At 54.0% G+C, this 26,772-nt stretch overlaps 1 protein-coding gene across 2 annotated transcripts; it reads left to right on the plus strand.

The window, feature by feature from the left end:
• KRT80 (keratin 80) lies at positions 1-23,331 on the plus strand. 2 transcript variants are annotated; one of them, XM_081588824.1, is made up of 9 exons: positions 1-380; positions 6,384-6,592; positions 11,173-11,233; positions 11,507-11,602; positions 19,122-19,286; positions 19,789-19,914; positions 20,554-20,774; positions 21,213-21,268; positions 21,365-23,331. In XM_081588824.1, the coding sequence occupies exons 1-9, from the start codon at positions 81-83 to the stop codon at positions 21,397-21,399; spliced, it is 1,269 nt and encodes a 422-aa protein (XP_081444950.1). In that variant the 5' UTR covers positions 1-80; the 3' UTR covers positions 21,400-23,331. The 2 variants fall into 2 exon arrangements, with proteins under 2 accessions (XP_081444950.1, XP_081444949.1); XM_081588823.1 differs by having other exon boundaries at positions 21,400-23,331.
• The last annotated feature ends 3,441 nt before the right edge of the window (positions 23,332-26,772 follow it).

A 26,772-nucleotide genomic window follows, 5' to 3' on the forward strand; every position in this document is an offset into this window, starting at 1 on the left:
CGGGAGCAAGCCGCCGCCACCCCTCAAAGGCTCGCTCGCCGGTCCCTGTGCCCTGCGCGCTCTGGGGCCCGGGGGCGGCGATGGCCTGCCGCTCCTGCGTCGTCGGCTTCAGCAGCCTGAGCAGCTGTGAGGTGACCCCAGCGGGCAGCCCCCGGCCTGCAACCTCCGGATGGAGCAGCTGCGCGGCCCCCGGGCCAGGCTTCAGCTCCCACAGCCTTACAGGCTGCTGGACAGCAGGCACCGTCCCCGAGGTGACCGTGAACCCCAGCTTGCTGGTACCCCTGGATCTCAAGGTGGACCCAGCCATCCAGCAGCAGAAGAACAACGAGAAGGAGGAAATGAAGGTCCTCAATGATAAATTCGCCTCCCTGATTGGCAAGGTGAGCAGAAGTGGAGGGAGGGGTCCCCAAACTAAGGCCAGTCTGGCTGGGGCAGGTGGCTGAGCCATGTATTTCCCCCCAGCATCATGCCCCACCCCCGCCCCCAGCCCAGCCAATGGGACGCCAGCATTGCCAACTACCCGGGCTAGCTTTGAGCAGAGAGAAGAAGGGGGAAGTCCCTACGCCATCCTGACACGCGGGAGAAAAGGACTTCAGGATGGCCTGCCTCTGAGGGGTGTCTGGATAATAACGCGCTGCATGGCCTGGGGTCACCCTCCCCGCAGGCAGGGACTAGGGAGGGGCTCTGAGTGTGACCAAGAGGAGGCCCTCTCTTGGGAACAGCTGATGGAGGCATGTGCTGCAGTCAGACTCCACGGTGGACAGACAGGGCTCACCTTCCTGTCCAGGCCGTTGGATCTGTTCAGCTTCCCAGGGTCAGAAGCGCCGACATGGGCAAGGGGGCGTGTAGGGCAGCCGGAAGGAGGCTGAGCGGCATGGGGTACAGCTGTGGTTCCTCAGGAGCTAGGAATGCGGGGGATGGGTGCTGCGAGCCTGAAACAGGTGGCCTGCCAGTCTTCCATGCCCCGACCAGAGGAGAGTGATTGAGTCCCTCGCACCTCACTTCCTGGACCCATTGCCATGGCCAGCATTCTGGTCTGGGCACTAGTGTCAAGCTCTGGCCCAGAACAGGGGCTTCAAGAGCTCCAAGGAAGTCCTGTCCACCTTCCAAACCTGCTCCTCACTCACCTCCTCCAAGAAACCTCCCATGACCAGCCCTCCCAGCTTTGCTCCCTCCCGCCCTGACTGAGAAGAATAGATAGTAACAGCTACTGTTGATTAACTGCTTACCCTGTGCCAGGAACTGTGCTGAGTGCATATTTATTTCTATTTCCCTCAACCTTAGGAAAGAAGTTACTTCTATGCCCATTTTACAGCTTTCTCACTCCCCCATCCTTCTGCCCCGGGCTGGGTCCTTCTCGGCCCCTTGCTCTCCCTGCCTCTGTGTCCCTCTACACATGGTTGGTGTCCTCCACTAGGTAGGGGCTCACCCAGGGGGGCAGGGGGAATAAAGTAACAGACCTGGAGCCCCAGTTGGTGTTCTGCCCCCACTGCCCAGCACTCCACAATGGCCGGTTCCCCTGACGTGCGGATGGGGAGATGGAGCGGCCCAGGGGCAAAGCGCCTCGCCCAAGGTCACACGACCAGCAAGGTCTGGACTTGAACTCAGGTCTGTGAGACACAAAGCCTCTGAAATGGGAGTCATTTCTCCCCACCTCGCCCCCAGATCCGAGTGCCCAGACCAGCATTCTTGCACCCACACCTGGGGTGCCTGGGGTGGGGGTGTGTAGGGGAAGTGATAGCTGGAGGACAACCATCCCCTGAGGGGGAGCGTTCCCTCCATCAGCCCCGGTGGCTGCGCAGCATTCAGACTGCCAGGCGGTCCACCCTAGGAGAAGGGCCCGCTGCCGGAGGGAGGCAGGTCCCTGCAGAACCACCTCCTCTCCAAACACAGCTTAATCCCTTAAAAGGAATGCTTCATGAGCTATGTAATTTGGCTTCGATGGGTGGCTTTTCTCCGTGAACGCCAGGGCTGATATCACCCTGTGCCTCTACCATGGGGACAGGAGGGGTGTGTAGGCACAGGGAGGGGCCCGAGGGGTCTGGGTTCTGTTCCCAGAGCCAGGGCATTGCCCTTGAAGGTCTAGAAGAACTCGAGTTTCCCAACCCCCAGTTCAAGCCTTGGCCTTGAGACCGGTGCTCTCCATGGTGGCACACAGGGAACTGGGGCTGCCAGCCCCTTGGGGATCCTGATCGCTGGAGCTCTGCCCAAGGAGACCCAACTGATCCACCAACTCTATGGAGAAAGTCTGTTATTCGCTCATATCCCTCCTTGAAAAGACCACGAGGGCCCAAGTGGAAGCAAGCAGAGGTTAGAATATGAAACCCGGAGTCACATTTCTGGGTTTGAATCCTGGCCTCACCTCTTACGTTTGTGTAATCTCAGGGAAATCATTTAACCTCTCTGGGCCTCAGTATACATTGTTGTCATGGGCTTGTCAGAATCAAATGGGATCATTTCTGAAAATCACGTAGAAAGGCCTCACCAGGTACCAGGTGTATTCTGTTTGTTATATTGAAAAGACCATACACGGGTCCAGCCCAGAGAACTCCAGCCCAGGGCATTTAGTCCCTGCCAGGCAGGAAGGGCTTCCCAGGAGGTGCCAGTGGTAAAGAACCCACTTGCCAATGCAGGAGGCATAAGGGACATGGGTTCAATCCCTGGACCAGAAAGATCCCCTAGGGAGGGCATGGCAACCCACTCCAGTATTCTTGCCCGGAGAATCCCGTGGGCAGAGGAGCCTGGCGGGCTACACAGTCCATAGGGTCGCAAACAGTTGGACATGATTGAAGCGACTTAGCACGCGTGCAAGCAGGAAGAAGCCTGGGAAGAAGAAGGGAAGGGCCCTGCTGGAGGGTGGGGTGGAGGAGCTTCGTGGGTAGGGGTGCAGCATGGAGCTGGAAAGAGATGCAGGAGCCCAGGGTGAGATGCCATCACCAGTGCAGGGGTAGGGTTCTAGGCAAAGAGAAGAGACTGACAGGGTGGCCCTCCATCCTGGGCCCTCTGAGGCACCCAGAGAAATCAGAGATCATTGAGGAAGAGCAGGAGGAAGAGGGGAAGGGTTGGTGAGGAGACCCACAGGAGTCCCCCAAGAGGCCCTGGAGCGGTGACAATTCTTTCACTTGCAGGCTGTGTTTCCTTGGGCAAGCCACTTACCCTCTCTGTGATTCAGATTCCAACTCCCTGCTCTGTGCCTGCTCCAAGGGTAGCCTTGACTTCATGCCAGTCAAGAGACTAGTACAGCTGCAGCCATGAAGGAGGAGGATGAGCAGAAGCAGCAGCAGGAAAGGAGGCCAAGCGGGTAGCACAAGGGCCACGCTGACAACAGCAGAGGCTGCAGGCTGGGCCCTCAACTGCAGACACCAGAGGGGATGGAGATGGGACAAGAGGAAGGATTGCCAGTGGCACCCAGAGGGGTGGGCACAGCGTCTTCCCTTGACCTGTGTAGCCTCTGGAAGTCCCCGGGGCCATCCCCCTGCCTGCACGAAGGAAAGCACAAAACAGCATTTCCTGATGGAGAGAACTTGAGGCTCCTGGGCAAAGCCAAATTAGGGCTGGAGGCAGGGGATCTGATACCGTCCCCTTCCTGAGGAACAGGACCTGCAAACACCAGAGGCATCACTCTGCACACTCACCTCCCTGGGCTGTGGGCTCCCACAGGAGGGCCCCAGCCCAGCCCAGGCTGCTCAGTTCCTCCCAACAGAAAGCACATCTCTCTCTACCCTCGTCTGGGCCTGCTTTTGAGCCGGAAGGCCCATGACCCTGGAGTTGGGTCACAGTGAGTTCTGTGCTTCTGAGCCTCAGTTTCTTTATCTGTAAAATGGGAAGCAGGTAGACCAGGGGCTTGCTCTCCGAGGCCCCTCCTAGAGCTGCTACCTAGATGGAAGGGCAGGGGGTCAGCCAGGAGAGGCAGAAAGAAGAATGAGAGGGGAGTGCTTGGCAGCCTTGACAGATTGAAAGAAGTGAAGCTGGCACCTCACAGGGTACTGGGATTTCCGGCCCTCCCTCGCCTTTGTTCCCAGAGGGAGGAGCCTTTCAGTATGGAAGGTTCTGGGTGGGGGGTGAGTTCCTATCCCCACCCACTGAGACAACAAGCAACTCCCCCAAGTAGGGGGAGGAGGCTTCCCTAAATCCCCTGCAACCAAAAATGCCCTCTGACTAGACTGGCTGGCCAAATGGATACCGTCTCCCAGCAGACAAATACTGAAGCATAGGGTATCGAAGTAAGACTACGGGGAGGACTTCCTGGTCTAAAGGGTTTGGTGTTGCTTATAGGTGGAGGAGGGAGCCTCACATCTCTTGTCTCACCCTACCCTCAGTATAAACATGGGGCTCCTACTTGTCAAAACACAGGGCAGGTGGAGTGAGCAGAAGCCTCCCACCACCCCCAGCAATCCCTCACACATGCAAGTAGGACAGAAACCCTCTTGACCACATCCCTACTGAACCTGTTTGGCTGCGACAACAGCACACTGTTGGCTTAAAGTCTGCTTCAGGCAGAATTTACCAGTACAAATGGGAGTTAAGGAGGGAAATGACAGCCCACAAATGCCATTGTTCAGTGTTCCCACAGATGTCGCCTCCTGCAAGTGTCAAAGGGGCCTCCCCCAGGGCATCAGAGATCTCAAGGAAACCGAGGGATGTGGGTAGGACAGACAGAGAAGGGGAGAGCCCACCTAGCACCCAGGTTCAGGAGGAACAGGAACACGAAGGTCCAGAGTAGGCAGCCACCATCCGATGGGCCTGTCGAGAAGCTGGGCCATGGAGTTGCTATGTGAGCCTGGACGAGTCATCTGACTGCCCCAGGTCCCCATCTCCTCCTCTATAAATGAAGGGTATGGACCAGCCGATCCAAAAGGCTCCTGTCTGTGGTTCTGGCTCTTTCGGGCTGTGATTCTGGGAGCTGGTGCCAGCAGTGGATGTGAAGACTTTCAGCTACTCACTGTGGTCATAGGTTTGAGCTGGTTATCACAACACTCTCATGACAACAGCCTGCCCCATTCAGGAGCCCAGCCCCAGCCACCCATCTTGCCTCAGTGGCCCTAAGCCACATCCCAAGAGGCATGCAGATGGCTCTCAGTCTGACATTGAGGGTGGTAGATGAGGACAGATGAGAAGCAGATACACCAAGGGTCAGATATTGGAGGGAAGAGGGGAGGCTTCCTACAGTGGGGTGCTGGGAGCACATGGTGGGGGCGGGCTGGGATGGTAGAAAGGAGAATGATGCTCAAGAGAGAGGCTGGGCCTGGAGAGGACAGGCAGGGTGCAGAAGAGGGAGGGGGACTCCCAAGCTCTGCTGGGCTGAACTGGATGGAGGGAATAAGAGGACCCAAGAGGGACTCTGCCCACCCGCTGGTCGGTGGCTGGGGTGGGAGCTGTGCAAATCCCTGCAGAAGTCTGAGCAGGAGGATTTGAAGGATGCAGAGTTTGAGAGGAGCCCTGGGCCCAGAGCCCTCCCAGGCTTTGTCCTCAAGGCAAGTCCAGCCCCAGCTAGAAGCAGAAGCCAGCCCAGCAAGGGCAACTGGGCCCGCAGAGAACTTGTTGCAGACCAGAGGCTTGTGGGGCAGTGGCTCAAATATTCTAAACCTCAAAGTGCTTGCATTCCACCTTGAGGCCTGCCACTTGCTAGCTGTGTGACCTTGGGAGGGTAATTTCCCCTCTCTGTGCCCTGTCTCGACATTTGTAGAATGCAGCTGATAACAGTACCTTCCCCGGTGGGTTGTTTGGGGGTTTGAGTTAAAGATGTCCAGCTCATAGAACAAGGCCTCACACACAGCAGGGACCACAGGAGCATTTGCTATTTGTTGCTCCAAAACACCTCCCCAGTTTTTCTCTCTGCAGGTGGGCAGGGCAAGTGACATCATCCCTGACTTCCAGCTGGGGAAACTGAGGCTTGGACAGACCTCAAATCCAGGGATGTTAGGAGGATTAGCATTTAAGAACTAACCAGGCCCTACCCTGCTGTTTCCAAAACTAGATGAGACCAGGCTTGTCGAGGTGTGCGGCAGACAGGCCTTTTGACACCCCACGTTCCCTGGGGTCTCCTACCCAAGCCCCAGGCGGCCTGGAGAACCTGTCACATGTGGGCACATTCACAGCTTGGTCCCTTTTCCCTTATCTCGCTGGTCCTGCCCTTCCTGTAGGAAACCTTGGCTAATTGGCCGCGCCTCTCTGGGATTCTTGGATTCCCCCCCTTATCGCACCATCTGCAGTTGAACAATCAGTACTGGAGATGCTACCTGAAGGTGCTGAGTGAGAGCCCCAGGCGGGTGCCTCTGAGTAGATGAGCTGCCACATCCCAGGGAGGCCCCCAGGGTTGGGGGGCGGGTGGCACTGGCTGGGCCACACCTGGCCCTCTCACCAGCACCCTCCCTCTCTCCCAGGTGCAAGCCCTGGAGCAGCGCAACCAGCTGCTGGAGACCCGCTGGCACTTCCTGCAGAGCCAGGACTCGGACACCTTTGACCTTGGGCACCTCTATGAGGAGTACCAAGGCCGGCTGCAGGAGGAGCTGCGCAAAGTGAGCAAGGAGCGGGGCCAGCTCGAGGCCAACCTGCTGCAGGTGCTGGAGAAGGTGGAGGAGTTCCGGATCAGGTAGGGGTGCCCTATGAGGGCCAAGGGTGGGGACCAACCTTCACGCACGGGGGCAAGGTCCGGGGGCCCAGGCCAGAAAAAAGAGGAAACTTCTGTGAAAAACCAGTCTTTAGTCCATACTTACTAAAGAGCTGCAACATGCCAGCAGTGTTCTAAATACTGGGAAGACAAGGCGGTGAATCTACAGCTACATCCCAAGTACCCTTACAATGAAGCCAGTCTCACGCTGGCTGACAGCTACACTGTGCTTGCTAGCCTCTGAACATCGCAGCCCCATCCCCTGCCCCCTCCCCTTGCGCCCAAGTCCACAGGAAATTGTGTCACTAGCGAGAGCAATAGATGGGCTCCTGCTTTGGCTGTAGCTTGAGATTTTGATCTCTCTTGAGCTGAAAAGGGAAGGGGGTAGGGGAAGGCAGGGGGCAGAAACGATGAGGTTTGTTTGCATAAAGAAGCAACTGCCTAGAGGTAAGACACACCTGACCTCAATGGCGGACTTGGGGTCTAGAGAGACAAGGAAAACACAGACTGGGGGGACCAGCAGCTGGCAGGCAGTACGGCCAAGTGGTTAAGGGTCTGGGCTTGGGTATGACTGTGCCCCATGGAAGGGGGTTACTCCTTGCCTATACCCCTCACCATCTCTGTGACCTCGGGCAAGTTGCTTCACACATGAACCTCAGTGTCCTCTTGTGTGGAGTGGGAATGGTGATGGTTGATACCAAGCTAAGGCTGGTGTGAGGAGGAAGCCAAGAGTTTGGCATGGCTACTGGTGGTTATAAATGGCCACTCTTCTGCCCCCCAAGAAGGCTCCACGCCCAGCACACAGCAGTTTGCTGAATTGAACTGGCCAGTCTAGAAAGGCAGACCAGTTAACTTCAGTAGCTCAGAGGAGAAGTGACCTTTTCTGACCAGTCAACAATCAGGGCTTCAAGGACAGGGAAGCTGGGCCAGAGAAGAGAGGCTGGTCTCTTTGCTGGAGGTCCCCAGCCAGAGTGAAGGAAGGACAGGGTGCGGTTGAAGCAGCCCCCACCTTCTGCAGGACGTGGGCCAGATCCAAGCCTTGTGATCTGAGGTGAGGCCCAAAGTCTCCCAAGACAGAGGGTGGAGGCAGCCTGTCAAGGGTCCTGGGCTGTGGCGCCGCCTTTGCCGGTGGCCTCTCTGCATGGCCTCCCCTGCTCAGACCACATGCAGAAGGAATGGTCACACAAGAAGCTTTTCCCTCTCTGGGGACCTCGGTTTCCTCATCTGTGGATCTGGCTGGCCCCCTCCCTGACCTGGGGTGGGGGGCACTTCTCCCCCTACCCTGCCCTCCCAGGTCCTTGGGAAATACGCAGGGAGTTAGACTGCCCATTCTGATGGTGACGAGGGAAATCACATTGGTGCGCCAGAACCCAAGACTCAGTGCACTGATAGCTAGCAGGTCTTTGGCTCACAAAGGATCAGAGAATAGCAGAGCTGGGTGGGGACTTGGATTCTCCTTTTATGGAGACAGAAACAGAGGCCCAGAGAGGGTGGGGGCTTGTCCTTAGTCACACAGCCACGAGTACAAAGTCCCATCCCTAACCTGGCAAACTACTGTGTGAAGCTGCTCCATGAGAGCAGCTGGATCGCATCCGTGGAGGCACTTTGTAACTGGAAGTTCTGTACAAACACTACTTGTTGTTTTAATCTGGCTCAGCCCCCTCATTTGGCCTGCTTCCTGGTTTCCATCTGCTGCCTGATTTTACTGTTTAGGCTCAGGGCCTCTCTTCCCCCTCTCTGGGTAGGAAGCCCACTGAATTGGGGGAGGTGAGGCTGGAGGGATTCTGGGTCTGCAGGCCAGAGCCAGGAAAGCTGCAGCCTGGCTGTGCAAAGCCTGAGGCCCCCAGGAGCCAGGAGACGCCAGGCCAAGCCCTGACAGGGAGGGGTGTACTTTGCCTCTACAAGGCCGATGAGATCAGCTTCACTCCTAGAAATAAACAAGTTTGGGGGGGGTGGAGAGGGTACGGGTGTGACCAGCTAAAAAAGGGCTGAGAATGGGTTTGGGAGCTGGCGGCTAGCATACGGGCAGGGGATTGGAAGTGAATGGGGGACATGGTGTTACATAAGCCTCTATAGGAATGGAGACTTCTAGAAGCTCTGATGTAGCAGGGACCCCAAGGATCAGCTGGCTATCCCCTCTATTTACTAGGGATGAAGCAGAGGCCCAGCAAGGGGAAGCAACTTGCCCAAGGCCACATAGCAAGTGATTCAGGAATGTTGTGTACAATTGTGCAAGCTGTCTGGGGGTGAACTGGGATTGAAATGCAGTGGAGTTGATGAGAAGGAAGGTGGGAAAGCTGAGAAGGGCAGTGAGGGGTAAGAGGAGGTTTGGCACCTCAGAGGGCTCCCACTGGACAGCTCTCTCCAATGTCCTGTTCCCAGGCAGGTAGAACTCTGTTATCCAGAGGAGAGGGGAGGGGCTAGACACAGGGCTTACTTGGGGAGCGCCAGTGAATTTGGGCTTCTCGGCATGGGGCCCCCCAGACCCCGTTCTCAAGTCAGGAAATTTTTCAGAGGCCCCCAGATCCCAGAAGGAAACTTGTTCGGATAGCCCAACCCTGAGCATTTGTGAAGAGTGTGAAGAGACTTGCCCACTCCCTCTGCAGTGAGGATTCCTATGGTTTCTGTCTGGAAACGCTGGAAGAGAGGGGCTGAGCTGGGACATGGTGTTGGTGAAGGTGAAAGTAGTTCAGTTGTGTCCGACTCTTTGCAACCCATGGACTGTAGCCCATCAGGCTCCTCAGTCCATGGAACTCTCCAGGCCGGAATACTGAAGTGGGTAGCCATTCCCTTCTCCAGGGGATCTTCCCAACCCAGGGATCAAACCCAGGTCTTCCACATTGCAGGCAGATTTTTTTACCGTCTGAGCCACCACGGAAGCCCTGGTGTTGGAGAGGATGGTGATAATAATAGCAGTAGCTCTAGTGGGTGTCACGCACCTTTGTAAATGCTTTATGTGTTCATTTATTTAATCCTCATGAAATCAACATTATTGTGACAAGGGCACATAAAAGGAGCCTATCCAAGGTCACATAGCTAGTTAGCAAGAGAGCCAGAATTTGAGCCCAAATAGTCTGGCTCTGGAACCCCATTCTTAACCAGCACATGACTCAAGCTTCCAAGCCTCTCTCTGAGCCTCCATCTCCTCATCTGTGAAACAAGACCAAGAGAACATCCCTGGCTGGGGGCTCTGAGGGTCACAGGAGAGGCATTTTGTTTGCCTTGGCAGGCTCCAGATTGCAGACCAGTCTCCCTGACCCACCCCACCACCCTGTCCCCATGGCCTGCACCCTCAGGGATCCTCAAAGACTCTGGAAGCCCAGGCAGTGGCCAGGGAGAGTGTGGACCCTCCACATACTGAATTTCAGGGACCTGAGTGCTCTGTGGGCTCTCGTCCCCTGGGGTCTGCTCCCCTTAGTCCCTCTGGGAGGCTAGTGAAAGAGAAGGCCTGGGGGTGGCAGGTCCAGCTAGCTGACGTGGGTGATGGGTGACGCTGCCCCTTCTGTGAGGTCAGGGATTGGGGCAGGCAGGCGGCTGTAATTAGAGCCGCCAATGATTCAGGCATTCTCTAGAGAGGAGGGAAGGCAACAGGAAGCCACAGAAGCCCCATGTCGGCTTGGGCAGGCAGAGCAGGGATGGGAAGCATGCAGCAGGCAGACACCCATCCTGGGGCCCCAGAGGGTAAGGTCAAGGATCCAGGGATCCCGTCTCCCCACCCAGCAATGCCCTGGTTCTGAACACGAGGTGGCCTCGACACATCTCATCACATGTGTAAGGAGGAGACACATCTGAGAAGAGAGGGAACACAACTTTGGAGTGCTGGTGAATTTCAGCCCCCGTGACGCACGCACCCATGCACGTGCACATATGCACACCCCAATAGACAAGGGAGGGGAGGAGTTTCTTGCCCTGAAACATATGGGGGTCCCATCTGACTGCAAAACCCACACCCTTCCTGCCCTCTCTCCGGAGGGAAGATGGCATGGTGTCCTGTTGTCTAGCAAAGCAGTGGGAGAAGCCTGGGGCTTCAGGAAAGGATGGAGTTAGGAGAGGATGACGTGTGAGCAAGATGCTTAGAGAAGACACTAACAAAGGCACAGCTTGTTTGAAACTGAGACTCTCGGGGGAGGAGATGCGATAAAGATAAGGGAACAAAACGTCAGGGTAAAGGGACTGTGCAATCAGGAGAGGCTTCCTGGAGGAGATGAATGTGGAGCAGAGCCAGGAAAGAGGCAGATGCCCCTGAGAGAGGAATGGCTGGTCATCAGGAAGGAGTTAGCATGGGGAGCGGGATGCCTGATTGCCCAGAGCCAACACTAGGGTATCAGGGAGGAGAGGGGACATGTCATAGAGACAAGGGGCTGCATTCTCCTCAAGGAAGGGACCACTTTTTTCTAACTCCACAAGGCACCAAAGGGATTGCAGAGGCCCCGAGCCCCACCCAAGGAGGGTTAAGCAAACCGTTGCCAAGTCCACCACATCCAGCTGAGCAGTCTGTGTGTGTGTGTCTGTCTGTCTGTCTGTCTCCCTTCCTCTCCTTCTCCTCTCTCCCCACCTCCCAGGTATGAGGACGAGATCTCCAAGCGCACGGACATGGAGTTCACCTTCGTCCAGCTGAAGAAGGTAGCCTCCTCAGCCCACCCCATGGGTTCCTTCCTCAGGGACCCTCTGCCCTCTTTTGTTCAGGATCCCCAAACAAAGGCCCCACAGGCTGAGTCCCAAGACCACAGGCAGAGAGCTAAGAACATGTCCCCACCCTCCTCCAAGGCTCTGAGCCAGGTCTCCTCTGGGAATCTCCCCCATCATATTCAGGAAGCAAAGTCCCCCCTTACCGTACCCCTGCCCTGGGACCCCTCCATTCCCTTTCCCATCATGCACCACTGCTCCCACCCCCAGGACCTGGATGCAGAATGTCTTCGACGGACGGAACTGGAGACCAAGTTAAAAGGCCTGCAGAGCTTTGTGGAGCTGATGAAAAGCATCTATGAGCAGGTGAGAAGACGGGGCCAGGGTCCCACTGAGCCAAAAGCCAACTGGTCCCTGGGTAAGCAATGCAGGGGAGGCAAAGGTATCCAGTGGGTCGTGGAAACTTCAGTAGGCACTCACTGTGCTGGCCACAGATGCAACAATTTCCTAAACCCCTTTGTGCTGCAGTCAATAACCCAACGTGTCCCCTCGTTACTCATCTCATGGAGTATGGCAGATTCCCACAAAGCCTCTCTCAGGGAAAGCCCCGCCTTCCTGTGTTGGGGGGCACTGAGGGCGTGAAGGGGCCCCAGTACATCCAGGGAAGGATCAGGAGGTGGCCTTGGAGCGGTGAACCAGGAAGCTCTGAACAGTAGTTTTTATTGAACTAATTTCTCTCTCATCCCTGCAGCTTAAATTGCAAACACCCACAGCTCTAGCTCTCGTAGGCCTGCAACGCACCCTCCCCCATTTGGGGCTCAGACAAGGAAGATCTATAGACAGATTCTCTGGTAATCAGACAATACAAATTTCTTCCAGACAAAAATGACTCAGGAAGGACTTCCCTGGTGGTCCAGAGGTTAAGACTCCTTGTTTTCACTGCAGGGGGCATGAGTTCAATCCCTAGTCAGGGAATTTAAGATCCCACAAGCCATGGGGTGGGAGTTCAAGTTCAACTTCAAAAAAGTTCAAGTCCCAGTAAATGCAGACAGAGGAGCCCCTGGACACATTCTCATTTGTCCCCAGGTCCTCACTGTCCCTGAGGGGACAGTAGCCACCAAGGCATGTCCCACAGCCATTGCCACCAGCAGATGAATTCTGGACTCTGCCCCTCGGCACCATCTGCCTCTTGGGCTTCCTTGGGGATGTGTGTTCTCCTCTCTACATTCCCTATCTTCTCAGGGGTGAGGAGGCTGATGGGGTGATGCTTTGATTCAGCTACAAGCAGGCAGGACCATTACTGAGAGTGACAGGGCACAGCAGCCTGTGTGCTGTAAGCTGCTGGTGCCAAGCTACGGCAACGTGGCCCAGGGCAGAGCAGGGGTCAAAGTCACCACTGCAACCAGGAACATCTGTTAAGGTGGCCCGAGGGGCTGCTGACCAGGGCTTCAGGGCCTCGCCCTGTGGAGAGGGAGATTGGGCCTCGTGGCTACACATGGACCTGAGACCTCTGTGCAGCCATGGGAGGGAGCAGAATAGAGGGAACCTCCTAACCCTTGCCAACATTAGGGAGGCAGCCCTCACGGGCAGACCACCCTGAAACACATCTTGTCCCCGGCAGGGTCCTCCACACCCGGCCCAAGCCCCAAGGGGTTCCAGGGCACCATGCCCACTGAGTGGCTTGGGAAGTGGGTGAGAGCTTCCTCTGCCCACACTCACCAGGGCTGGTACCACCCAGCAGACGTCAGCAGGGCCACAGTTTCAGGACCTCCAGTCCATCCTGCTCACCAACATCTCAGGGAGCCCAGGGCCAGGCAGAGGCCTTACAGGTGTAGAGACATAGCTGAGGAAGGCTGGGCATATCCAGCCATATACCTGAGCATTGAGGAGACACACCTGCTGAACTTCTGGGCTCCGCCCCATAGCCAGGCTGCCGACTCCATTTGGACTTGGCAGCCCTTGGGCCCCAATCTTAACTCTGCCTTTTTTTTTTTCCACCATTTCTGTGACTTGGGGCAAGTTATTTCTCCTCTCTGTGCCTCACTTTCTTCATCTGTTAAATGGGGAGAGTGATAGTAGCAGGTTCATCATGCTGTGATGGGGTAAATTACTTAACAAATGTTTATGGCATGCCTGCTAGGTGCCAGGCACTGACCTCACAGCTGTGAGCCAGGCGGGCAAGTTTCCTGCCTTCAGGAGAGCACAATTTACCTAAGAGGGCACAGGTGATAGGCTAATACACACATCTGGACAAGATCATTTTGGAGGGGAAAAGTTGCTAGTATGCAAAGAAACTGGGCTATGCCTTAGGGCTAGAGGGGTTGGGGGCCGTGCGTCTCTGAGGAGGCCCAAGAGAGTGAAGCCCCAACCTGGAAAGATCCAACTCAGCAGAGACTTGAAAAGGCTTCAGCAGAAGGAAGGGCTGTGTGAAACACCTGAGACGGGAGTGATGTGATCCTGGGAGGGAGAGAAAGTGGCCAGTGCAGCTAAGACAGAGTGGGCAAGGGCCAGGTCGTGCAGGGCCGGAGGCCCAGGATGGAGTGTGGACATTATTCTAAGCAGGATGGGCAGTCCTTGGTGGAGACGGAGGCGGGATGCTGTTGGAGGGCTGCTGTGGAGAAGGGGCCACAGTGAATGCAAGAGTGCATTATTACATATGTGTACATGCTCAGTCACTCAGTCGTGTCCAACTCTTTGTGACCCCAGTGACTATAGTCCAATAGGCTCCTCTGTCCATGGGATTCTCCGGGCAAGAATACTGGAGTTGGTTGCTGGGCCCTCCTCCAGGGGATCTTCCTGACCCAATTATTACATACACATTCTATTATGTTATATCATATCATATCACATTGTATTTATACTGTATTATATTGATACTACCATATTATATTGATACTATCATATATTACAGCATAATGTATGTAATGTAGTATATGTATAGTATATATTATTATATAATATGCATTATATATAATGTGTAATAATAAAATATTATTTTCTATATTGTATACTATATAATCATATTTAATTATTTTAATTATAATATATTAATATATTAATTGAAATAATAAAATATGATTATATAGTGTATAATGTAGAAAATAATATTTTATTATTATTACACATTATATAATGCATATATATATATATCCTATATATATATATATAAAACAATAGCAGTTATTATTGTTTTGGGAGGCAGCAAGGTAGCAAGTTGGTGTCGGGACTTGAGGTTTGAGTTTCCCTCCATGTACCTTTGCAGGCTGAGAGGGCAACACTGACCCATAAAGATTCCCCATACCAGTGGGTCTCTAAGCTGGCCCTGCCTAGTAGAAATATAATGCAAGCCACATAGGTAATTGTAAGTTTTCTAGGAGCCACATTTTTTTTTTAAAGTGAAGAAACAGAAAAAAATAATTTTAATATATTCTATTAGGCCAATATATCAAAAGTATGATTATTCAACAAGTAATCATTACAAAAAATGAATGGGCTATTTCACACACATTTTCCCATTGTAAGTCTTCAAAATCTGGTGTGTATTTTACACCTCCGGCTCATTTCAGTTCTGACTGGTCACATTTCAATTGCTCACGACCACACAGGGCTAGTGGCTACCACATCAGACAGAGCAGGTCCAAGTAAAGAAAGGTGCCAGCCATGCCACCTCGGGTGGAAGAAAAACATGGTGGGATGTGAGTAGCCCAAGGAGGGCCAGGCACTAGTCTCAACTTTGGAGTAGATACCAAAAAAGCACTACTGTATAGCCCACCCCAGGGCTCCAGGAAACAGCCCTCCCCTCTCCCCAAGACACACATACACACACACAGGTCAAGATAGTTATGGAAAGCCTTTCCCAGAAGCCAATGGCTATAGGCTACTCAGGGCCTCATCTACACATTGCAACCACCTGGGCAACACCCCTTCCCCTCACCTCCAGGGATGCTGACTGGTGACAGCACCCTGGGGCTCCCGCTCCCCCTCGGCTTCCAGGATTCACCCCAGCTCCCAAGTGCACTGGGGCCTGGCTGCATCCAGCCAGAAAGCCACCTGCCCCACCTGCAAACTCTGGTTCCAGGGAGATTAGCTACGGAATCTACTGACAAGCCCCTGCAGCCAGCATACTTCCTGGGATACTGACCCCTACAAAAAGGACCTGGCATGTCTAAGTGCCTGCCTTCATCGTGCCCCAGAGGCCACTCCAGAAACAGGCTGCTCAAGCCCTGGACACTTCCTCCCAGCTCCATCACATTTTCCAATCACACCAATAGTTTCCCAGCTGTTGTTTATTGAGCACCTACTATATTCCAGGCACCAGGCTGAGTGCTCTCCAGATGTAATCTCATTTAATCTTTCCAATAAACCTATAAAGTAGGGAAGATTATTAAGAGAGCACAGACTTCGGAGCGGCTTGGATTTGAATCCTGGCTCCATGATTATATGGACTTGAGCTGGTTCCTTTATTTCTCTATGCCTCAATTTCCTCATCTGTAAAATGGAGAGGGCAATATTACCTAGCTCACTGGCCTGTTGTAAGGATTTATTTTGCTGGTATATCCTAAAGCACTTAGGACAGTGTCTGGCACATGGTATTTAATAAATGTCAGCTGATTTCAATTCCATAATTATACTCATTTTTCAAATGAGAAAACTGAGGCTCAGCTAAGTTTTAAAGACTTGGCCAGGGTTAACCCAGCTAATAAGAGGTGACATTATTCAGAGCTCAGTGTCATTGAACACTATATTTTACTGAGCAGTACTGTTACCCTTCAGTCACCATATTCCCTGACCTGGGGGGCCACGATGACAATAGTCACACATATGGCGGCCTCCTCAGACTCTGGCTCCTAAGAAAAGCTCTAAACTTGAATCAACTTGATTCTTGCCAGCTTGGAGATGCACATCCTCTCCAGCTCCCCCCCACCCACACCCCACTATGGTGGCAATTCCACACCACACAAGTCAGCATTGTTATGCCCTCTGCAGCCTGGCAGGGCCAGCATGTCTGAACAGGTCTGCAAATAATCCAAGCCCTCCACTTCCTGCTTCTGTTTACCATGCTCATGCTTACACTGGCTCTTTCCAGAAAGGACCTGAAGTTGCCCCATCAGCCGGGTTTCGCCCATCCTTTTGCTGCAATAGTGCCCTGTGCTCTGACAGTGCCCTGGCCTTTTCCTTGCCCATAACAAATTCCACCTTAAGCCTGGGGAAGAAGTGTTCCTGGAGAACTTTGTCTGAAACACCCGCATGCCTGCCAACCCCCAGCACATGGTGACCAAGGAGGCCCCAAGCTGCATCTCTGAAACTGGTTTGCCGCCAAGCCCCAGCTGGGATGTCAGTTCCATCTGGAAAATGTCAATCTCCAGTGAGGACCCAGGGAGCAGAGGTGGAGCATGAGTCTATTCTGGCAGGGGTTGGGGCCTTCCCCTGCTCTTGCTCAGAGATCTCTGTTAGATGTATTTGAAGGTCAACCAAAATCCTCCATCAGGAGACCCTCTAAAGGACAGCTGGCCACTGAGCTCAGGGTCCCACCAGCTCCAGGGTGGAGATGGGTGGCCTGCCACTGCTCAAGCATCCTTTTCCAGGAGGCGATCCTGATCACCAGGAATGCTAGTGGGCAGGGTCAGGTGGCAAGCAGACAGGGAAGGGGTGGCCTTCCTCTGCAGGCCTCACAGCTGCCCACCCCCGTGGTCTCCAGCCACAGGGACACAAGCCACAGGTCAGAAGTAGTAGCTCTGCAGGTCTAGACTCCAGAGGTTCAGCCACAGCCTCTTGGAGCAAAAAGACGGATGAGGGCCAGGAGGGGGCCCAGAGTCAGAAAGCAAGATTGGAATGTAGTCATGAGCCAAAAGCAGAACCTGGATCTGAGCGGGCCTCCTGATCCAACTGCCCCTTTTCAGGAAATACAGAAGCCAGAGGAGCATGCTAAACACCAGCATGCGGGGCAGTCAGGAAGATTCAGACTATAGGCAAGCAACCTGAGGTTTTCAATAAGAAAAAGACAGAGGGGAAATAAAAGAGACAGAGAGAGAGATGAAGAGAGTATCTACAGAATAAGAAAGACATATGGACCAATGGCGGTGCATGAACCTTGTTTGGATCCTGAATCAAATGAAAAAAGGTCTTTTTTTAGTTTTCTTTAATTTTATATAGGGCTTCCCTAGTGGCTCAGTGGTAAAGAATCTACCTGCAATGCAGGAGACCCAGGGAAGGCCCCCTGGAGAAGGGCATGGCAACCCACTCCAGTATACTTGCCTGGAGAGTTCCATGGACAGAGGAGCCTGGTGGGCTACAGTCCATGGGGCAGCAAAGAGTCAGACACGACTGAGCAACTAACGCACACACACACATACACACACACACCCATATATATATGGGTGTGTGTAAAATGAGAACACTGACCAAATCTTGATGACTGAAGGAAGGGTCGGGGATGAACTGTGAACACCAGCAGTAGTAACTGTGCCATCCGTATCCCACCCCTCCCTCCCCCAGCTGAGCCCCACCACCCCTCCCTGGGTGACTGGCCCCTCTCCCTGCCTGTCAGGCTCCTCAGCCAGCTCACTCACTCTGTACAATGCTGGCCACGGACACCCTGCTTACACCCACTCACTCCTCCTTTCCACACGGGGCCCCGCCCAGGCCCAAGCTACTGATCAGCACCTCCAGGAGAAGCAGCCCAGGGCCTGGAGATGACACCATGCAGCCCTTCCAAAGACCCCTGTCGCCACTGGCTTTGCTACACACCTCTGAGCCTTCACTCTGGAGAGCTATCAGACTGCAGGGCATGACGGAAGCAAATGTGGGGCTTCAGCTCCCGTCCCTGCCCCTCTAAGGGAGCTGAGCAGGAGCAGCAAAGCTCTGGGTCCAGCTCTGCCCTCACAGCTGTTTCCATCAACTCTGGGTGCCCCAGCTTTTTCCCTGTCTGTAATCTGGGGCTGACAATCGTGCCAGCCTGGTGAGGATGAGCCGTGGATGTGCCTGGAAAGCACTTAGCACACACACCGCCTGGTCTTTCGGGAGCCCCCAGAGAAATGGGAAGTTTTACCGCTTCCAGGTGTCTCTGAGGACACAGGCTGGCATTTTCTAGGCAAAGAGGAAGACAGAGAGGAGGGGAAAGAAGGATCCCAAAGGACAACAAGAAGACAAAGACACTGAGGCTAAATCCTGTCATTGTGGCTGGGCAAGCCCCTCAGCTAGACGGGGAGAGGCAGTGAGTCTCCAGGGTGACCCGGAAGTCACCTGAGCCTCCGCTGCTGGTGGGAGAGCAGAGGTGCATGATCGTCAGCCTCTGGTCCCCTCCTGCCCGTATCATTCACGGGCTTCCATTCCCACATGCATTCAACAGAGACACTCCTCTGCCAGATACGGAGGCCTGGAGGTGAAAATGCCTCAGCCAGGCCCTCGAGGAACTCGCGTCCTGGGAGGGCAGGGATGGGGGAGGCCAAGCTGCACAGCAGTGAGCCTAATGGTAGAATGCCCTCAGGCTCAGACGTCCTGGGCCCTTTCCTCTTCTGCCAAGAGGAAGGAGGCCCACCCTGGGAGCATACAACAGTGTGTGTGTTGCGGGGCAGGGGTCGGGGGGATGAGGGGGACTGAAGAGGAATAAGGCTTGCAGGTGGGCCTCCAGAGCCGAGGGTCCCTCCCTGCCAAATCAGACAGGAAGACCGACAGGTAGGTGAGTTGGGAGTTGGGGGGACTGCTTCTCAAGAGTGCAAGCTGCTGCAGAGGCGGGGCAGGGAGGCGTTTATCCTCTGATCATCTCTCCAGGGAGACAGAGAAGCCTGCCCTCCACCCACCAGGGAACGAAGAGACTATGGAGACTATGTCTGAGGGTCTGAGATCCCCCCACCAGCCCTGAGCCCCCATGTCTGTGCCCCGTCAGGAGCTGAAGGACCTGGCAGCCCAGTTGAAGGATGTGTCGGTGACCGTGGGTATGGACAGCCGCTGCCACATCGACCTGAGCGGCATCGTGGAGGAAGTGAAGGCCCAATATGATGCCATCGCGGCTCGCAGCCTGGAGGAGGCCGAAGCGTACTCCCGGAGCCAGGTTTGGGGCTGGCAGGCAGCCTGGGGTGATGCAACCAGGGCAAGATGGGCAGCAGCAGAGATGGCTAAGGCCGCCTGCAGCTCTGGGTGCTGAGAGTCCAGGAGAGATGCATGGGGAGACACAGGGGTGATGGAGCCCACAGCAGTGAGTTCACAGGCAGGGACGGAGAATGTGAGAGTCCAGCGATGTGCCAGGCCACAGGGGTGACGGGGACAGGGGCAAGCCACAGTCTGCACCCTTCAGAGGCTCATGGCAGTGCTGCCACCCAGTGACTTCAGTCCCAGTGTGGGCACGGCCCGTGGGGCTCAGTCTAGGGCGACCAAGAGAGGGATCCAGACATGGACATGGTGGGGACAGGAGCAGGGAAGGAGGGAGATGCTGGCCTGGGAGTGGTGGGCCACAGAGGAGGGGATGAAGCCAAGAGTGAGGAAGAAGGCGGGGCCAGGGGTCCTGGGGGGACACAGTGAGCTCCCCTGACTGCCACCCTCTCCCCGGCCTCCAGCTGGAGGAACGGGCCGCCTGCTCGGCTGAGTTTGGGAACAGCCTCCAGAGCAGCCGCAGTGAGATCGCTGACCTCAACGTGCGCATCCAGAAGCTCCGATCACAGATCCTCTCCATCAAGAGCCACGTGAGTGTTTGGAGGACCCACCTGGGCTGGAGCAGGGCAGAGTGCGGGACACATGCTCTCTCATACCCTTCACACACATACATACACACATGCTAACACAGGCTGTGTCCATGTAAGCCCTGGCTTTGTGACCCTGGGCAGGTCACGTAGCATCCCCGTGCCTCAATTTCCTCATCTGTCCTTAGACGGCTCTGAGAACCACATGAGCTTGGCCGGTGAAAGTGCTCTGTAAACTGGCCAGGGCTGTTGGAACGTTGGAGGGCCCCCTACACACACACCTAGAGCCCACCGCCTCCCCCCAGGTTTCCCACCAACTCTATGGAGAGAAGCGAAGGGAAGTGTAAGCCCCAGCTTCCAGACAGGACGAGCCTTCAGAGAAGTGCCATCCTGGAAGGACAGCTGGGACAGGCTCCCTGGAGCCCTGCCATATTTGGTAGCCTTGGGAAAGTGTCTCCTTAGGTCTAACTGAATGGCCTCTTGCTGCGATGCACTCCATTACCACGTCAGGAACGCAGTGCCGAGTCCTCCCTCCCACACACACTCCCACCAAGGACAGAGGTGGGCTCCTGGCCCTGACCGTTCTCTCCCTCCCTCCTTGCTCACTGACCCCCCTTTCTCTCTGTCCTCCCAAACTTTCAGTGCCTGAAACTGGAGGAGAATATCAAGGTGGCCGAGGAACAGGGTGAGCTGGCCTTTCAGGATGCCAAGGCCAAGTTAGCCCAGCTGGAGGACGCCCTGCAGCAGGCCAAGAAGGACATGGCGCGGCAGCTGCGCGAATACCAGGAGCTCATGAACACCAAGCTGGCCCTGGACATCGAGATCGCCACCTACCGCAAGCTGATGGAGGGCGAGGAGAGCCGGTGAGGAGCAGGGCCAGCAGGGCGGGCCTGGGAGAGGGGGAAGACTGGAAGCCCCACAGGAAACCAGTACCACTCCCTCACCTCCCAGCGTGATACTGTGAGCCTGGCAGGCCTGGGTTCATGTCCTGGCTCAGCCACTTACAAACTGGAACTTCAGTCCAGTTTACTCAATTCTCAGTTTTCCTATTGGGAAAATGGACTGATCATAAGTATGCCTCATCTGTGCGTACAATCCCATGTGCAAATACCTGCCACAAATCACTGCTCAGCAAACGATAGCCATTCATGCAGGGGAGAGGGGACAGAGCTGGCTAGCCAAAGTCACACAGCAGGGCAGCCTGGAGCTGGTGGCCTCTGCCTGCCAATCCCCAGGCCTCCAATCCCAGGGGAGCTGAGTCACAGCTTCTCTTCACATTCCACCATCTCTTCCTCCCACAGGATGGACATGCCCTCAGCCACCGTGGTCAGCGCTGTGCAGGCCAGATACAGAACTGGTGAGCCTGCTTGCCCCAAGAACCCATGGTGGGAGGGGGAAAGTGGGGGGATCATGGCCCTAAAGGCATGATATTAAATGCCTCCCAAACCTCCAGCCCCTACCCTGCCCCACCCGTTATGTTCCCTGTAGCTGTCTCCAAGTCCAACCTCTCAAGAGCTCCCTCTCGGAAAAAGAAGAACAGGAAAGGCCCTGTGATCAAAATCACCGAAATGTCAGAAAAGTTCCTCTCGCAGGAGTCAGAGGTCTCAGAGTAAGGCCGCTGTCCATACCCCAGGAGCTCCAGGTCACTCCCCTGCAGCAGCAAGGACATAAGCTAGACTCAAGAAAGCAGCTTGGAGACTCTAGGTTGGGAAGGGAGGCAAATCTGATCCTGAATGGAGAAGAGGGTTGAAAACAGTGACTGCTTTTTTGCGGGAATGGGACAGGACTGTCACCAGCTACTCAAAGTCACTTGGCTCCATATCAATATCTCACAGTCTCACCCTTCCAATATCTGGCCAGAGGTCTTCCTGCCTGGGTAAACTGGAATTGGGATTTTGCCTCCACCTCCTTGCTCCTCGCACAACAGGGGGCTCTAACCAAGGTGCCTTTGACCCTTTGCCCAACCCCTGCCCTAAACTCACATCTCAAGTCTTGCCTTGCCTCTGACTAGGAACCGAAGTGAGTGCCCTCACTCCCCTAGCCCCGGCCAGCCTCGAACCAGGGGCTGATGGGGACCACGTGGGCACCCTCCAGTATCCAGAGTTCCTGGGGAGGCTGGGTGCTGAGGACACCTGGCTTTCCTGCACCACCTGGGCTTCCCGGAGACCTGACAGTATTAGGAAGTGAGGGGAGGAGGCTCCCTGGGTGTTTGGGACCTGAGCCCAGAACTCTGAGACCAGCCCAGACACCCATGCCCCTCCCGTCCTCCTGTGAGTCCCTCCCAGCAGGTCACGGTCAGAACTGGACAGCTGCCCGGCCAGCTCCCAAGCACGTTTTCTAGAAGCTTTTATTGCCATGACAAACTCCCTGATGGGGAAAGTGGGAAGTGGGGGAGACCGGGCAAGAAAACTGGACCCTCCTTTCTCCTTTCTGTCATCCTGGGATTCACCATCCTGCCTGGGGTCTGAGCTCTCTGCCTCCCACCCAGATGCTTCCCAGACTGAAACCTGGTTTGGGTATGCCCCAGGCCCTGGAGACTCCTATCACCACCCCTGCCATGAAACCCCAGGCCCATTTCCCATGAATCCCACTCTTGAGGGTCTCTGTTCCCTCCATCAGGCCAAGCAGCCTGGCCCTCCCCTCCTCTGCATCCACACTTGTGGATCAGAGGTCCTTCCCTTCTTCCTCCTCCACGCCTGCCCTTCTGCTACCATCAGGGTCATGAAGAAGGCACTGTCCACTCAGGTCTGGGAACTTCTGAGCCCTTGAGGTCAGGTTGGGGGGCCCCAGTGACTACTAAAGAGAAATTCTGCAGCAGCGACCCAACAAGAAGGTTTGGGGCTTAGAGGAATGAATGCTCCTCTTTCATCCTCGTGGCTCTCATCTTCAGGGCCTTACAGGGAATCTGGTAGCTCCACCTTCTCTTCCTCCCTTTCCTCTCCCTACCTCCCCCTTGCCTCACCTCCTCTGCTGGACCCAGTCTTTAATTCATTCATCTCATTTTCCAGGACAGGGTGGGCCAAGGCCCTGGCCCTCTCCTAGGCCAGAAGGTCCTCTGGGCCTGTTGGGGGTGCTGAAGGGCCACTAACACTAAGGCTTGAGGGAACTCAGACATATACTTATCCCTCAAGTTTCAAAAGGGTGCTGATTGCTGCTTTTTCTCCACCTATTTATTGGTTTCCATGGGAGCAAATCCTCAATGGGGATATATGATATTAAAAGTATATATATTATTTTTTCATAACTTATATAGCTTTTAACTTATTGCTTCCCTTCCTGTTTCTGCATAATCAATGCTATATATTATACTATCTGGAGAGACAGCACATATTCCAGCCAACCCATCTGACTGGCTGACTTCTTGGGGTAATGCCCTCTTCTCCCTGCAAAGGGATGAAATAAAGTGCTGAGATTGTTCATGGATAGAGCTGTGTGTCTGTCTGCTTTTATATCCCTTCTGAGGATTGGTCAGTTATTGGTCAAACAGGTTAACCATAGGACTTTGGAAATTCTCCAGCTATGAGAAAGGGCATCCAAGGACCTAGTTATACCTTCAAACCAGTGCAACTTGGCCATGGAAAAGTTCTCCTGCCCTGCCATCCTACAAGGAGGCTATACCAGTGTTGACCTATGTTCCAATACCTCCCAGTATGCCCAGGAACCATGTGACCACCTCAGCAAGCACAGACATGGGGCATTCCCCACGTGGTGGCGGATTCCCTCTGAAGCCCTTCTGCCTGATTGTGTGGGTTGGCACAGCCCAGAATATATTCTGATAGGTACAGGCCTAATCCTGCCAAACCAAATTCTAGATCAGCGATCAAGGATCGAGGGCCTTCTCCAAGCCCAGCCCTGCAGTAAAACACCTACAAGTGCTCCCCACCCTTCCAGCTGGAGAAACTCACTATCAGGTCAAGAGAGGTGCTCTCTGCTCAAGGTAGCAGTCTGGACTTTCTCTCCAAGTGCAGAAGGCAGAGAGGAAGGCACTGTCAGGGAACTCAGGAATCGGAACAGGAAAAAGAGGTGTCTCAAGGACAGAAATTTGGGGGGTGAAGTAGGGCCTTCGAAGCATTTGTGTCCTGGCTCACCCACTCACTGGAATGAGACAAATGGAACCTCAGTTTCCCCATCTGTAAAATGGAACACATAGCTTCCCTATTTACCTAAAAGGATGTTTGGGGATCAGACAAGATAGCTGGGCTCATTCCTACCAGGAGTAGCACATCTTGCTTCAGGACTCTGAACTGTAACAGCTCAACAAGAACAAAGGATTATTAGTGATGTCGTTATTGTTATTACAGCAGATATTATGGACTAAAGACAACAGACTAGTTGGGAAACTAAAATCAGGCCTGGAGCTAGCTCTTTCAGGGAACAGCATAGCCATGCCCCAGGGCCAAAAGACTAGAGACTTCCACTCAGGGTTTATCCATTCTCCTGGGCTCTGCTCTCAAAACTCAGAAGAAATGATGAACAAACCCCATTCTTATGCAGGAAGATCCTGGAACCAAGCCCAGCTCTCTACTTATATTATCTTTGTTTTCTATTCTATTAACTCCTGAATTATGAATTTCTGAACACTAATTTGAATTTCTGACACTGAATTCATAATAAATATTACATTTTAAAAACCTATTTGTTATTTATTTTCCTTTGCTTTCTTTGAATTTATCAGCTTTCAACTTCTTGAGTTGAATGTTTTAACTTTCCATCTTTCTTTTTAAAGACCATAAATTTCCTTTTATGTACTATTTTGACTACTTCATATGTAGCATTTTTTATCAGCCTTTAGTTAATACAATTTTATTCTTTGACTCATAAGCTGTTAAGAAAGCTCTCTACATAAGGGTCACTCATCTCACAAACATTTATGAATACATACTTAAATCCAGCAGAATTTATCTCTGGATCCTAGCCTCCCTAATCCTCTACTTTAGCAGTGCTTTCTTGCCTCTTTTTGTGTCTTTTATCCTCTAAACTCCTTGCAGGCAGGGACTGTATCCCATTACCTCCCCAGGGCTTTGCACAGTGCCCAGCCCATAGCAAGTTTTCAGTCAAAGTAAAATTAAAGAAAGAATAAATGAATGGTGTACTTTCCAACTTAGGTCTCCTAGTCTTAAAGTCCCATGAAGGGGAGGGCATATCTCCTTGGCCTCTGTGTCCCAGGTGTCAATGCAATGCCTGGCCTGTTGAAGCAGCACTGTGACTACGTGAAGAGAGGGAGAGAGAAAGAAGGCAGAGGGTGTGGAGAGGGAGAGAGGAAGGAAGGAAGAAATGGAGGGAGGTAGGGAAGGAAGGGAGGGAGAGAAACTATGACCTCCCTATTCAAACAAGAAACTCTCCTGCCCTTTCCTGCTGGCAGATCCTGACTAGTTGTCAGGAAGTCTGGAGCCAGATTCCCCTTCCTCGTGAGAGCTCCCTCCGCCTCCTTCCCACTCCTAGCCTCTGGAGTGAATCAGTGAACACCTGGCCAAGGGCACCACCCCTGTTCTGAGTACAACAACAAAAATAAGCCCCTACGTGGGCTTGGCTCTTTCTTCTCCTTGATCTCTAGTCCTCCCAACCACTGGTGAGACAAGCAGGACAGGTATCATTAGCAGAAGCCCAGAGAGGCCAAGCACTGTAACTCCGGTCACCCAGCAGGCAAAAGAAAGCACGTTGGTTCACTGGAACCATTTTTCACCTCTAGACTGTCTGCCACAGGGACATACAGCAGCCAAGGCCGGGACTTGGTGAAGTGGATACTGAAGGCCCCCACCTTCAAACTCAAAGGGTGCTGGGGCTGAGTGGGTACCCAACAGCTGGAGCCCAGCCTGAGTCCCCAGGCTCAGCATGAAAGATTAGGGCTCAGGGGTCTCAGGTCAGGACTGTCAAGTGAGTGCCCTGCTGATTCCAGAGAAATCTTCCTCCAAGAGGCTCTGGGGTCCAGAGCCAAGGTAGCCTCTGTGTGCTGAAAGTTGGCAGCATGACCTCCCCTCCTGCCTCTTCTGGTCTATTGAGACCTGAGGAAAAACAGCTGGAAGGGAGGTAGTCCCTGTGTTTGGGAAACTCCAGAGCTTGATGTTGGAGGAGAGGCAGGAAGTGCCTCACACAGAAACAGAGACAGATAGAACAAAAGATACCTGGGCAGAGCTCAAGACCTCAGCACTGGGGTCTGTTGAGCAGCTGAGGGACTTAGTCAAAGAGGGCTTCCTGGAGGAGGGAGTGTCTGGGCTGGCAAAGAAGAAGGGAGTGGAAATGGCTTGGGGGAGGGAGTGGAGCAGATTGCTCAGCCTCTGGCCAGGGCAGAGAGCAAGCTGTAAGTGCCAGGCTGAACAGAGGAATGAGGAAAACTACGGGTGCACAAGTCGTAATGGGGGGTAACCCCTGTAACCCGCAGTAACCCCCTGTAACCAGGAGATATGCCAACAGGTGCAGGCACTGTGTTTTATTCAATTGTGCATCCCAGCATCTAGCAGGGTGCCGAGCACTGTCAGCGCTTACTAAATGCCAAGTAAATGAATGAAGTCATGAATGGCAGATGACTACAGCTACTGAGGGATGCAAGACTGACTCACTGTGGAGGACTATGAGCATCTGCTATGTGCTGCCCCGGTACCAGGGACAGCAGGGAAGGGTGGGGTATAAAGGGGTATAGAGGGGTCCTTGCCCTCCAGGGAATTCTGGCTTCTGCTCAGGATCCAGCTCATGGTCCCCTGTAGTGCCCAAGTCCCCTCTGTGTGGCCAACCATGTGATCTCTGGGGGACCCTCGGCAAGGCACTGTCCCCTCTCTGGAGTTGATTCTTCATCTGCAGAATAAAGGAGCAGATGAGTGCTCCAGCAGGTCAGCCCCTTGATGATCCCCTTCTGCTCATCCCTTC

The sequence above is a fragment of the Giraffa tippelskirchi genome, chromosome 4 (genome assembly GCF_054371585.1).
Source record: "Giraffa tippelskirchi isolate mGirTip1 chromosome 4, T2T-mGirTip1v1.2.pri, whole genome shotgun sequence".
Taxonomy (NCBI): Eukaryota; Metazoa; Chordata; class Mammalia; order Artiodactyla; family Giraffidae; genus Giraffa; species Giraffa tippelskirchi.